Source organism: Electrophorus electricus, chromosome 2 (genome assembly GCF_013358815.1).
Source record: "Electrophorus electricus isolate fEleEle1 chromosome 2, fEleEle1.pri, whole genome shotgun sequence".
NCBI classification, from domain to species: domain Eukaryota; kingdom Metazoa; phylum Chordata; class Actinopteri; order Gymnotiformes; family Gymnotidae; genus Electrophorus; species Electrophorus electricus.
The window spans coordinates 23,712,663-23,726,581 of record NC_049536.1 but is presented as its reverse complement, the minus strand read 5'-3'; the positions used below and the strand labels follow the sequence as shown (position 1 = coordinate 23,726,581).

The 13,919-nt window shown below is 44.2% G+C and overlaps 1 protein-coding gene and 1 non-coding gene across 7 annotated transcripts; one reads left to right on the top strand and one right to left on the bottom strand.

Annotated features, from left to right (window-relative positions):
• The first annotated feature begins 1,504 nt into the window (after positions 1-1,504).
• trnag-ccc lies at positions 1,505-1,575 on the top strand. The gene has a single exon. It is a non-coding gene; the product is annotated as a tRNA-Gly (tRNA).
• A 3,654-nt stretch (positions 1,576-5,229) lies between these two features.
• Positions 5,230-13,881, bottom strand: LOC113588608 (probable C-mannosyltransferase DPY19L4). 6 transcript variants are annotated; one of them, XM_027027860.2, is made up of 20 exons: positions 13,497-13,881; positions 12,989-13,073; positions 12,588-12,809; positions 11,977-12,104; positions 11,693-11,783; positions 11,336-11,457; positions 10,988-11,133; positions 10,544-10,667; positions 10,228-10,362; positions 10,005-10,136; positions 9,803-9,904; positions 9,630-9,703; positions 9,321-9,479; positions 9,022-9,141; positions 8,668-8,788; positions 8,507-8,563; positions 8,146-8,228; positions 7,667-7,799; positions 6,702-6,860; positions 5,230-6,561 (listed from the first exon to the last, which is right to left on the bottom strand). In XM_027027860.2, the coding sequence occupies exons 2-20, from the start codon at positions 13,059-13,061 to the stop codon at positions 6,397-6,399; spliced, it is 2,346 nt and encodes a 781-aa protein (XP_026883661.2). In that variant the 5' UTR covers positions 13,062-13,073; positions 13,497-13,881; the 3' UTR covers positions 5,230-6,396. The 6 variants fall into 6 exon arrangements, with proteins under 6 accessions (XP_026883661.2, XP_035379740.1, XP_026883663.2 ...); XM_035523847.1 differs by having other exon boundaries at positions 12,989-13,881; XM_027027862.2 differs by having other exon boundaries at positions 9,803-9,901; positions 12,989-13,881.
• Between the last annotated feature and the right edge of the window lie 38 nt (positions 13,882-13,919).

Sequence of the window (13,919 nt, the reverse complement as noted above, 5' to 3'; positions counted from 1 at the left end):
AGACAGGTCTTCAGTCTGCGTTTGAAGACAGCAAACGACTCTGCTGTCCAGACAGCCAGTGGACGTTTGTTCCGAGTTTGAGCCAGGACAGAGAATAGTCGCCATGCTTGTCTTCCATGAGACTTGAAGCGTGGTTTTTCAAGCAGAGCCGTACTTGACGTTCGAAGTTCTCGAGTGAAACCAGAGTCCGGTTGAATCGGTTTTCACCCTTGAGTCGATTCGTTTGCACAGGTGTGAATACAGTAACTGCGATCGGACGCGAACCAAAACAGGCGCAACGAGACCCTTGAGATGAGATGGTCTCGGTCCGGTCCCAAACTAACTCTGGAACTTTGCGATGAGAATGTGCTCTGACCTCGATCCGACCCAACTATCAGCTGCACCAGCAAGTTGCATATTACCCTGGTACACTAATTAGATATTAGGATTAGATTAGGTATCGATTACTTGCTACAGCTATGAAAAATGACATCTCTGCCATCTCTCCTTGTTAAACACCGTAGAAATATGCACTCAATAGGACCTTCTTCCTCCCGCCCCGACAGGTCTGACCAATAAGCGGAGAGAACGTTCGCACCTGGCTTGTTCTGACGCATTTTGGAGCGCTGGCATTTTTCGCGTGAAAACATTCCCAACCGAGAGGGGAAAATACTCCAAGTTTACAAACTCGTTAACTGATTCAGACCAGAGCAAAGAAACTTCTCATCATGACAAGTGTATAAAACAAGTTACATCACACTGAACACAGGACAATATGAAATACTAAGACAAGACAATCCATAAAATTGCAAACCAGTCTGCTGGTGTGTACAGTTGATTTAATATGACCATGTACTGTTCACAACAAAACATCACATGATCACACAGACTGAAGACAGTATTCTATCAAAGGTGCAACTCATTGCAAGAAAATGCCTTCACCACCAACGTAGATACAATTGCTTATTCTAAGCATCAGTATCTGAGCTGCAAATACAGTGTAGATTTGAATATTTGCCCAATATTCATCAGCATTTGTTACCAGAGCCTATGAAGCACTGGCCTGCAAGTGCTGCAAATTATGTGTGTATGTTTAAGGGGTTTTATCTTTGCTCACACATAATCTGCCTCGAATGAGTATCCTACAGTCTGCATTCATGCATCCAATGGGCTTTGGGTTCACAGTTAGACTCTAAGGATGTATGACGAGGGACGTATGTGGTCACCAGCAGACCAGAGAGGAGCACAGCACTGTGCCTAACCGCAGACACATCTGGTTCAAAATTAAGATTTTTGTTGTTTCTGGTGAATTTGTCTGTTTGGTTCGATAAATCCCATTCCTTTCTGTTTAAATTTGTGTTTTCTTATCTGGTTCTTCCGCTACGACGCTACACTGCTTCTACAAATAATACTTTTCCTGTTTATTCTCAAAGAAAAAACCGACAACGTGCCTTTAATGATCAGCCAAAATTGAACGATCTTTTGTATCGTTTAACTGATTAATGGACAAGAGACTCTCAAGACAGCGCCAGTGATGTAACGGTATCATGCAAGATTCCCATTCTCGTAACCCGGGTTCAATTCCCGGCTGGCGCAAAATATTTGTGAACGAACCGTGAAAGTAGATTATTACGTCACCTTTCAGAGCTGATATCTCACATTCCCCCCACAAGCAAATAACCACCTAATCGATCTAAGTGTAGAGCTTCCTATGAATATAAGCAGTGTTCTTTACAAAGTGTTTTGTAACTAAGGGAGTTCACTTGCCCCTCACTTAATTACAAAACACAATTTGTCAGGATTAATCTGCCCAGGATTCATAGATGATTTAATCTTCAAGATAGCACACTCTACTGGGTTGTTAGAAAACCAAACACAAACAAATAATTACATAATGCAATATACCTTATACAGCAGAATTGCACATTTACTTTTTTACTGTGAATTTCAATCAGTTCAAATGGTAACTGTTACCGTTATCTATTAGGATTACTACTTATTCGTTTAAATTGTTTGTTGCTCCGTTCCTTCCTTTTAGGGTGTTTTCACAACTGGACTTTGTACATTTACATTTTCAGCTATTAGCAGACACTCTTATGACTAAAGTGCTTCGTCATTTCCTCATAGAACACATCCTAGTACAGTACAGCAGGTTAGAGTCCAAGATACCAAGAACTACTAGTTTCAGTTAGTCAACATAGGAGCTGGGTCAGTGGTCATTTAAATATTCCACAAACAGACAGGTCTTCAGTCTGCGTTTGAAGACAGCACACGACTCTGCTGTCCAGACAGCCAGTGGACGTTTGTTCCGAGTTTGAGCCAGGACAGAGAATAGTCGCCATGCTTGTCTTCCATGAGACTTGAAGCGTGGTTTTTCAAGCAGAGCCGTACTTGACGTTCGAAGTTCTCGAGTGAAACCAGAGTCCGGTTGAATCGGTTTTCACCCTTGAGTCGATTCGTTTGCACAGGTGTGAATACAGTAACTGCGATCGGACGCGAACCAAAACAGGCGCAACGAGACCCTTGAGATGAGATGGTCTCGGTCCGGTCCCAAACTAACTCTGGAACTTTGCAATGAGAATGTGCTCTGACCTCGATCCGACCCAACTATCAGCTGCACCAGCAAGTTGCATATTACCCTGGTACACTAATTAGATATTAGGATTAGATTAGGTATCGATTACTTGCTACAGCTATGAAAAATGACATCTCTGCCATCTCTCCTTGTTAAACACCGTAGAAATATGCACTCAATAGGACCTTCTTCCTCCCGCCCCGACAGGTCTGACCAACAGGTCTGACCCGACAGGTCTGGCTTGTTCTGACGCATTTTGGAGCGCTGGCATTTTTCGCGTGAAAACATTCCCAACCGAGAGGGGAAAATACTCCAAGTTTACAAACTCGTTAACTGATTCAGACCAGAGCAAAGAAACTTCTCATCATGACAAGTGTATAAAACAAGTTACATCACACTGAACACAGGACAATATGAAATACTAAGACAAGACAATCCATAAAATTGCAAACCAGTCTGCTGGTGTGTACAGTTGATTTAATATGACCATGTACTGTTCACAACAAAACATCACATGATCACACAGACTGAAGACAGTATTCTATCAAAGGTGCAACTTATTGCAAGAAAATGCCTTCACCACCAACGTAGATACAATTGCTTATTCTAAGCATCAGTATCTGAGCTGCAAATACAGTGTAGATTTGAATATTTGCCCAATATTCATCAGCATTTGTTACCAGAGCCTATGAAGCACTGGCCTGCAAGTGCTGCAAATTATGTGTGTATGTTTAAGGGGTTTTATCTTTGCTGACACATAATCTGCCTCGAATGAGTATCCTACAGTCTGCATTCATGCATCCAATGGGCTTTGGGTTCACAGTTCGACTCTAAGGATGTATGACGAGGGACGTATGTGGTCACCAGCAGACCAGAGAGGAGCACAGCACTGTGCCTAACCGCAGACCCATCTGGTTCAAAATTAAGATTTTTGTTGTTTCTGGTGAATTTGTCTGTTTGGTTCGATAAATCCCATTCCTTTCTGTTTAAATTTGTGTTTTCTTATCTGGTTCTTCCGCTACGACGCTACACTGCTTCTACAAATAATACTTTTCCTGTTTATTCTCAAAGAAAAAACCGACAACGGTGCCTTTAATGATCAGCCAAAATTGAACGATCTTTTGTATCGTTTAACTGATTAATGGACAAGAGACTCTCAAGACAGCGCCAGTGATGTAGTGGTATCATGCAAGATTCCCCTTCTCGTAACGCGGGTTCAATTCCCGGCTGGCGCAAAATATTTGTGAACGAAGCGTGAAAGTAGATTATTACGTCACCTTTCAGAGCTGATATCTCACATTCCCCCCACAAGCAAATAACCACCTAGTCGATCTAAGTGTAGAGCTTCCTATGAATATAAGCAGTGTTCTTTACAAAGTGTTTTGTAACTAAGGGAGTTCACTTGCCCCTCACTTAATTACAAAACACAATTTGTCAAGATTAATCTGCCCAGGATTCATAGATGATTTAATCTTCAAGATAGCACACTCTACTGGGTTGTTAGAAAACCAAACACAAACAAATAATTACATAATGCAATATACCTTATACAGTAGAATTGCACATTTACTTTTTTACTGTGAATTTCAATCAGTTCAAATGGTAACTGTTACCGTTATCTATTAGGATTACTACTTATTCGTTTAAATTGTTTGTTGCTCCGTTCCTTCCTTTTAGGGTGTTTTCACAACTGGACTTTGTACATTTACATTTTCAGCTATTAGCAGACACTCTTATGACTAAAGTGCTTCGTCATTTCCTCATAGAACACATCCTAGTACAGTACAGCAGGTTAGAGTCCAAGATACCAAGAACTACAAGTTTCAGTTAGTCAACATAGGAGCAGGGTCAGTGGTCATTTAAATATTCCACAAACAGACAGGTCTTCAGTCTGCGTTTGAAGACAGCACACGACTCTGCTGTCCAGACAGCCAGTGGACGTTTGTTCCGAGTTTGAGCCAGGACAGAGAATAGTCGCCATGCTTGTCTTCCATGAGACTTGAAGCGTGGTTTTTCAAGCAGAGCCGTACTTGACGTTCGAAGTTCTCGAGTGAAACCAGAGTCCGGTTGAATCGGTTTTCACCCTTGAGTCGATTCGTTTGCACAGGTGTGAATACAGTAACTGCGATCGGACGCGAACCAAAACAGGCGCAACGAGACCCTTGAGATGAGATGGTCTCGGTCCGGTCCCAAACTAACTCTGGAACTTTGCGATGAGAATGTGCTCTGACCTCGATCCGACCCAACTATCAGCTGCACCAGCAAGTTGCATATTACCCTGGTACACTAATTAGATATTAGGATTAGATTAGGTATCGATTACTTGCTACAGCTATGAAAAATGACATCTCTGCCATCTCTCCTTGTTAAACACCGTAGAAATATGCACTCAATAGGACCTTCTTCCTCCCGCCCCGACAGGTCTGACCAACAGGTCTGACCCGACAGGTCCTGGCTTGTTCTGACGCATTTTGGAGCGCTGGCATTTTTCGCGTGAAAACATTCCCAACCGAGAGGGGAAAATACTCCAAGTTTACAAACTCGTTAACTGATTCAGACCAGAGCAAAGAAACTTCTCATCATGACAAGTGTATAAAACAAGTTACATCACACTGAACACAGGACAATATGAAATACTAAGACAAGACAATCCATAAAATTGCAAACCAGTCTGCTGGTGTGTACAGTTGATTTAATATGACCATGTACTGTTCACAACAAAACATCACATGATCACACAGACTGAAGACAGTATTCTATCAAAGGTGCAACTCATTGCAAGAAAATGCCTTCACCACCAACGTAGATACAATTGCTTATTGTAAACGTCAGTATCTGAGCTGCAAATACAGTGTAGATTTGAATATTTGCCCAATATTCATCATCATTTGTTACCAGAGCCTATCAAGCACTGGCCTCAAGACAGGGACAACAGAAAAAATGGCTTGTGACTTCAGAGATTGATTAATTTAAATCAGGGCTTATTTTAAGGGGAGAAAAACAAACTTGCATCTTTAGGCAAGATATATATTTGTTTCATTATGTGCCTATACACACACAAAAAAAACATGTGGGGAAAACCTGACAGATTTCTGAGCAGCCAGGTGATGCCTGGAACTGTCACAGCACCAGCAGGGACGGTTCCAGGTGCTGAAGATGCCCCACGTCTGTGTCAACACCTTAGACAAGCCTAATCAGGCATTTGTATAGTTTTAAGACTCCAAGGTGCTTGCCAGTGCAGCAAAGCCTGCAGACAGAGGAAGGGTACTACAGCACTGCAGGTGTGTTATGCAGGAAGTGGCAATATAAATCTAATACAAGGGGGGTTGTTCTCATTAGTGTAAAGGTAAAACTTTCTCCTCCACTATGGGATTAGACAGAACAGCTGAGAAATGTGTGTCACTTGCTTAGACATTTCCAGTAATAGCAGCCCTAAAAAGACATGGCATAATAAATTCCTTTTTGAGGCAGCCACAGAACCAGCCTGCACTATTCTCAAACTCTAAAACCACATTACCCACAATACTTACTTACTGTGTGCTGTGACTGGACTTTGTGATCTGGTTGCTTTCTTTCTTGAGTCATATGGAATATATTAAGGACAGAGATGTGTACGTACACACACACACACACCCAGCACCAAAACTCTGTGCATAATTAGAATCTGATTCAGAGTAAAACAATCCTAAAAAAACAAAACAAAAATTTTTAAATCTCATGGCATTTCAGAGCTCACAGTCAAGGAGTCTGATGCAAAATGGCGCTAAAGTTCAGAGAGCAGGAGAAAAACGACAGAAAGCAAGCAAAAACAGAAAGGAGTGATGGCGAGTAAACGATGACCCTCAGTACTGGAAGGAGATGACGGAGTTCACGCGGTAGACGTGGTACGAGCGGTTCCAGAACACCCGCGTGAAGTAGTTGGTGTACGGGGAGTAGTTCATTTTGATCTCGTGACAAAATCGCCCGTACTTGGCGAAAGTGTACGTCTCACCTTTGTCATACACCACCTAGTGGACAACACGAAAATAACAAATCCCTTAAACTAGAATTCGTTTTTCTAGAACAAAAATACAATACGCTTATTACAAGTCAGTATTTGATTTGTAATAGGTGTAATTAAATCTTTTCAATATAAAGTTTGACGAACATGTCCATTGGCGTAGTCGAGCAAGTCTTTGATCCTACAGCCTCTGACAGAGCTCATCTGGTTACACAGCTCCTCCTCCACGATCACGAAGCTGCTCTGCTGAGCCGTAAGAAGCTTGTAGACCTCCTCAGCAGAGCGCATGGCATACACCTGATACGTCTGTGCACACACAAAAACACGCACAATTGAGAGTTTCAGTCAGGAGCAAGTCAGGAGCAAGCACACAAATCTCAATCTCGAATCAAAATGAAGTCCTGGATTTTGTTATTTCATGTAGCTGAACAATGCGTGAAACCATTTCTTTATCCTCACAGCATTCGGTGAGGGGAAAGCGATGAATTTGCAGGAGCTGCGTCTGCAGGGTTGTGATTTGTGTAGCTCAGTTCTACAGGGTCAACACCTTAACCACAGACCTCACCTATGTCAGTACAGACTCTAACATGATGCCACAAACATGACGTCACATCGCTCAGAATACTCCCACATGCTAGTAAAATAGTCCACCGCTCAAGTAGCCTTCCACAGTGGAACACAGAAGAGCAAAAGTCTGTCTGGATGCAGCTCTGTGAAGTTTCTGGCAGGCAGCACCATGTTCTGGGATCAACTAACCTTTAAAAAAACCCACACACACACAACTTCCTATTTCAAGGTACTCTGCAAAGTCGTGTGTGTCTGTGCTCTCCATGAGAAGTATTCACAAAACCAGATCCTAGGTCAGCAGATCTGCAGGAGAAATGTTTCACCAATACCAGCCCATGTGTGGCAATGACATTAATTCAAAAGAACGTCAAGTGCCCCGAGGTCCCTGACAGAGATACCACACACACGCGTGTACTGACTCTCACTCCTCTACGGTAGGCCGAGGTCAGTTTAGAGAGGGAGACTGGTGACACACACACACACACACACACACACACACACACACACACACACACACACACACACACACACGTATACATACTCACACTCTCACTCCTCTGTAGTAGGCTGAGGTCAGTGTAGAGGGGGAGGCTGGTGACTGGCCACCCTGTGCACACCTTCACTGTGCCCAGCAATGCAGGACTGGCAGCAAACACAGCTGCCAGTGGAGCGTGACTCCTACAGAAGACAGTCAGAGAGACACACAGCACTGCTCATCAATAATGCTTCAGAGAACTACATTACCCACCAGCCTCTACCAAATCCACTTCACATCTTTCATCACTTTATACACAAAGTTCATTTTGCTCACCAAAGTTAAGAGATTTAAAAGTTAATTTACTGCCAATAAAATCTGTTTAGATAAAAGGATGAACAATGTAGAGAAACATTTTCTATTTGCAGGAACTCTCCCATTCACCTCATACACACGTGTATACACACACACACACACACACACACACACACACACACACACACACACACAGAGTAAAAGAACACGCGTTTCTGTACATCTCAAACTCACTTAATCCAGTTCATGAGCTCCACGGTGTCCGGATCATAAAACTCCTGAACCTCAGTTAGTTCAGACAACACGCGTGGAAAAAACTGCAAAGAAATAGAGCATGTTACACAACCCCCTCCCTGCCTTACATAAAGTCATGTCCCCCCACCCCCCACCCCACACATTTTCAGAAATAAAAACTTCAGTCAACAATTATAAAGCATTATCATAATGTCATTAATGAAAGACCAGTGTGAGAACATAAACATTTACAATAACTGCCAGACAGTTTATTGTTATTGTGAAGGTTTCTGCAGTGTCAAAATTTAAAACACAATGACAGCCTCTCAAACCCGTGTCCCTCACAGACTCTCACACTCACCTCCCTCCATAAGCTGAAGGCAATGATGGTGGGTACTGCTGTGCTCAGTATTAGCGCCTGTAAAACACCACCAAGAGTAATTGCTCTCTGAGTAGAACAGGCCAAAGAGTATTATGGGGTATACTGAGAATCCATCCATCCGTCCGTCCATCCATACCCACCAGTACTACAGGGTGGACCGACTTCAGTCTGACCCATCTGAACACGGTCACCCACAGCTCAGGAGAACACACTCCAAACGCAGTGAACGCACACACATACGGTGTCCACAGGTACTTCATGCTACAGTGCGGGAGAGGCGACAGGAACGGTCAGACACACACGCGCTCCCTGGACAGGGCCCAGTCACACACATCTCACTTCATTAATCCCCACAGCTTCACTACAGCACTGACCATTAGCAGACAACGACTCACACCTGAGGTAGCAGTGTTCACCGTCAGCATAACCAAAGCAGTGGACAGGGGTGGTTATTAGTAGTGTAGTGGACAGTGGTGGTGAATGAACTCATCTACCCTTGAAACAGCATGGCGAGTGCTCCAAACAGCAGCGTGTGGAACACGTGGTAGATCACCTCTGGACGCTCTCCTATCCGCCCCTGCTCCATCTGCACACCGCCCATCAAACGCTCTCCACTGCACACAGAAATACATTACCCATCATCCTCTCCAAGAATGGCAACCAGAATGCTTCCCTATGATTGGACAGCTCACCAGCCACGATTTTACCTGTTAATGGCCTTCAGCTGATCATGACCACACAAACAACAACATGTAGAAACAGAGCCACAACTGTGTGCCTCACACAGACAAACCTGAGTCTCCTGTAGATGGCCTGCATGGTGGAAAACAGACATACAAGCATCACCAGTACATAGAACGGCAGGACAGAGGCCTGAGTGAGACGAAGGAAGAGGTCCTGTCCTGGGGACTGGAATCCCTCCTCACACAGCAGCAGATTGGGGATGAACTCCCTGACAACACAGACACATGCGCGTGCGCGCGTGCACACACACACACACACACACACACAGTATGTGAAGGAATTCTTGTTTTGTAAAGATGGTTCTTGGCAGTAGTCAGAAGCATGTGGTGGACTGCTGTGTGTGTGTGTTGAATCTCACGTTGTTGAATTTAGTCCAAACTTGACTTCCAGAAATTTCAGAATAAAATCACTCTGATCCACTGGAAGAATCTTCTACAAAAAGAAAGAAGTAGGCATTCAGACCTGCCAGTCGCGTGGAAAGAAACCTTCTCCTGGGCTATGTAGCACACACAGCAGCTGTCTCGGTCTCACCTTCACCAGATAGTTGAAGGTGATGCCTGTGGTGAAGACCAGATAGAGGTGCAGAACGAGCTTCATCAGCCTGGCCACCAGGGGCCCCATCTTCATGTTCTGCTACAATGGTGAACATATGAGGTTACAACAAGCATGTGACACATTGTCAGCAGTGGGGGGCATGAGGTTACCTGGTTTGAGGTGGGGTGGGGGTTGTTACCTGGAGGTACCTGGCCAGCAGGCTGGCTACGAGCAGACTGAGGAGGGGGGAGGAGAGAAGAGCTGATCTCTGGTACTGGAGGACATAGGCCAGCAGCAAGGAGCTCAGATACACTTTGTGGATGTCCGCCGTCTGTCCCCAGACCCGAGAAGGAGGGAGAGAAGTCATTCAGTTGGTGTGTGTGTGTGCGCGTGTGTGTGGGGTGGGGTGGGGTGGGGGGTACCTTGCGGGCTGGTATCAAGTCAAAGCAGTCCAGCAGTAACAGCACCACACCCTGTACAAACAGCACGTAGTGGCCGTGCTCCCACATCACGATGAAGGTGAATGTCGTCACACTCATCAGCAGGTAACAGAACATCTACAACACACAGAAACCAGCCTCCTTAAAACACACGCAAACAGCACAGACAAAAACAACCACCTAATAAAACCCAGCAACACAACTAAATTCCGCGCCTGTAAGGCCGCTGAAAAGCGGAGCCTGCGGAGGGAAAGTGGCAGGCGTACGGATTGTTCAGGTGCTGCTGGCGCATGCACACCTCTGTAGCAGCGCTGATGTTGTTGCTGAGGAAGCTGGTCAGGGCAGCTACTTGGCAGGAGAAGTACGGCAGGGCCCAGTTGTCGCGCAGGGGGATGGCGTAGACCACGGTTGTCGTGTCCGGCCTGCAGCGCACAGTCAAAGAGAGGGACAGCAGCCGTGTGCGTCAAGCTACGCACGCACGTTAATGATAAATACACCAACTCACCAGCAAGAAAACGTGCCTACAGTTACGTAAACCCGACAAACCTGAAGTGTCTCAGACGTCATCACTGGACCCAAATGTTTAATACACCAAACACAGAGACAGCTTAACGGCACAATTTCAAAGTGCTCGGGAACACCACAAGATGAACCTAAAAGTATCACTGATGTGAAGACAGTCCTGAGAACAGAGTAAACTAGCAGCGTACAGGGTCCCAGTGCACGCCTGAAACAGTCTCACCTGTTGATGATATACCAGGCCACGGCCAGCAAGCCTGCCACCCAGGTACCACTCATCACCCAGCTGCACACAAACAGCGCCGTGACATACACAGCCTGCAGACCAAACACCACCCCTATGTAGAAATACACCGGCTCAATAGAGTCCTACAGCACGAGAGCGAGAGAGAAGATTACAGGTGAATTTGGGTAAATTCAGACATTATGGCAGAAACATTTATTTTAGGTTTTATTTTTCCTTTAAAAAGATATTGCTGGGAATGTAAACAGCACTAGCAGCACACACACAGCCATAACAAGAGCGTCCGCGGATAAAGATAAACACGAACAAATGTGAGGAAGGTGAGACCTGACTGCCACTGAGCTTATAGAGCAAACTGCAGAGGAGCTCTGGGTAGAGCGACAGCTGCTCTACTGCGTTTATGGTCTGGCCCGACACGGTCCTGTTATCCCGCGTTAGCTCATACACACCTGCACAGAAGGGGAGAGAAAACAGGGATCAATTAGACTAAATTTGACATGGTAACTGTACATGCATGTTCTGAAATACATTTTTAAAATAACTTTAAAAAGGTGTTGTAAATATTGTTAACCCTCAGACATGAATATTACTAAACAGCAGACAGTGATATATGCCTGCGTAATGTTTTGTTCCATCTGCATAACTAAATATTTCACAGAAAGAGCAAGGCTAGAGTTTTATTACCCTTCTCGAAGGAAGAGGCAAAGAGCATGTGTTTGTAGTAGTAGTAATAGAGACCACTGCCTCCCTGGAAGGTAATTTCCCTCTCCATCTCCTAAAAATAAAAACATGAAAACACATGCTTCAGAGTTTCATAATCATAGAATCTGTGTTTTTACTACTGCCTTCAACTAGGTACACAAAGAGGAAACTGGATGAACACAAACATGCCTTTTTACACCTGAGTGGGGTGGGTGAGGGCTTGGAACGTGCTCTCAATGCAAATACCAAACATGGTGCCACCTCACCTGCCGACTAGAGAACCAGAACTTCCTCTCGTGGTAGGTAGACAGGTACACAGCATATATCATCCCACAGGTCACTGCTGCTAGGCAACCAATGAACAACTTCACTACACGCTGCAAAAGAACAGCTACTGGGGGGTGGGGGTGGTAAGAGAGAGAGCAAATAAAGAGAGAGAAACTATGATCAATACAGTCAGGTGCACAATAGCCAGGTCATAACTGTTTAACAACAAGCACTGTGATATGGCCACAACTACAACATGCATGTACACAGTGTATGTAAACTAAATTATGAACCTGTAAGTAAAGAGTTGTTTGCAGTGATCCACACGTTAACAAATGTAAGGAGAGCTGCCACATTAACCATGATTACACATTCAGGATTCTGAAAGCAAAAGCACCAACATGACTAATGTAACCTGAGACCAATTTCTCTCACACCCTCTTCCACAGTTACAAATGTGCTTGACTTGAAATGTAATAACCAAAACAACTTTGTCAGCAGTCTGTGTGAGCAAACAAAAACATATCAAAGATGACTCAGCAACACAAAACAAAAAAAGCGTGGCGCAAGTATTTCACTATCAAAACCTTGGCAGGGTAGAAAGGCTCACATTTACTGCATCTGTGAGCTCCTTCGGCTGAGCCTGTGCCGTTAGCGGAGAGATGATCTACTTTCTCTTCCTCTTTAGGGGATGAGGCGCCCTCTACATCCGTGCCACCCTTTCTTGCGTCCCCAGCTGTGGGACCTTCTCCATCTGCGTGCGCGCCATCCGCCGTTCCGACCTCTGCACCTGCGCGTGTCGCAGTGCTGTCGTCCTCGTCTGTCGTTTCAACTTTTCAAATGTTTCACAACAGTTTACCCAAGGACCTACTAACGTCCTTAAAACTACATTCGGGATAACAAGTTGACATAAAAAAAAGTTGTGCTCTGGCAATTAAACGATTAAGATGAACGTTTATAGTGTTATAAAATGCACATACAAGAAAGTACCCAAAAAAACCAAAAACCTACCTTCGTAAAGCCGGCCTAATGGTCCTTCAGACGCAGGGTCGTCCTTCTCTCTCCTGCATCGCAGTTCTGCCATTTCTATATAAAGCTGGGGTACATATGACCTAGACGTCTTCAAGTCATCATCAAGTGATAATTACATTACAAGGCCGCGAAATATGATCTAACGTGACAATTAAGATCCTTCACTCCTAAAAAGCGTCAAAAACAGCTTGTCGGTACGATTATTTCATACCAAAACACAAATGTCTCGTTGACTTAAGGTCCGACCAATGTTGAAATGCTGTCTGGATCGGTTATGAGCCAAAACCCCGGCGTTCAAAAATCTTTGGCAGTGCAGCCAGCTAGCGTTAGCCTATCTAACAACTACATCTTCGTTCGTTTCAAATTAGCCAACTAGCGTTAGCCTAACTAGCTATGCTAGCTAGCTAAACATTCTAAGAGACTGAAAAATGTTTAGCTAACCTATCTGTCAGATATGACAGCATAACTAGATAGCTATGTGACTTACCAGACAACGGGTAAGGTTGCCCAATGATACAAGCTGTTATCTAATTACATTATACTACTTAATGGCTATTTTATATTGGTTATTTAGCAAGTTGGGTGGCTAGTTTAGTTTAGCGTTAGCTTCTAGCTAGCTATCTTAGCTAAGGTGTTTGATGCTGAAGGAGTGAAAGTACGAACTAAAAGTAGCCTATGTATCCCAGCTAGCTAGCCCCGTACAGGTATAACCTAACATTTGGTTATTTTCATTGTCTTAACAGACATATGTCGTATCTCTGAAGGAAATGCGACACAAAACACTATAGTATAGGATAGCTATCACTTCAAGATTCTGCACACCTAAACTTTGCAGTGCTATGAGCTAGCTACGGATCCCTCCGTAGGACAAAATTCTTGTACCGCTTGCATTTGGCAATTAACTTAGTGT

What these genes read in the sequence shown, in the direction of transcription:
- LOC113588608 (XM_035523847.1), bottom strand. Translation starts at nt 13,061, where the DNA reads ATGGCAGAACTGCGATGCAGGAGAGAGAAGGACGACCCTGCGTCTGAA. An exon ending in CCTTCAACTATCTGGTGAAG is followed by an intron (nt 9,704 to 9,802) that starts GTGAGACCGAGA and finishes TTCTTTTTGTAG; the next exon opens with AAGATTCTTCCAGTGGATCA. An exon ending in TTTGGACTAAATTCAACAAC is followed by an intron (nt 9,480 to 9,629) that starts GTGAGATTCAAC and finishes CTGTGTTGTCAG; the next exon opens with GGAGTTCATCCCCAATCTGC.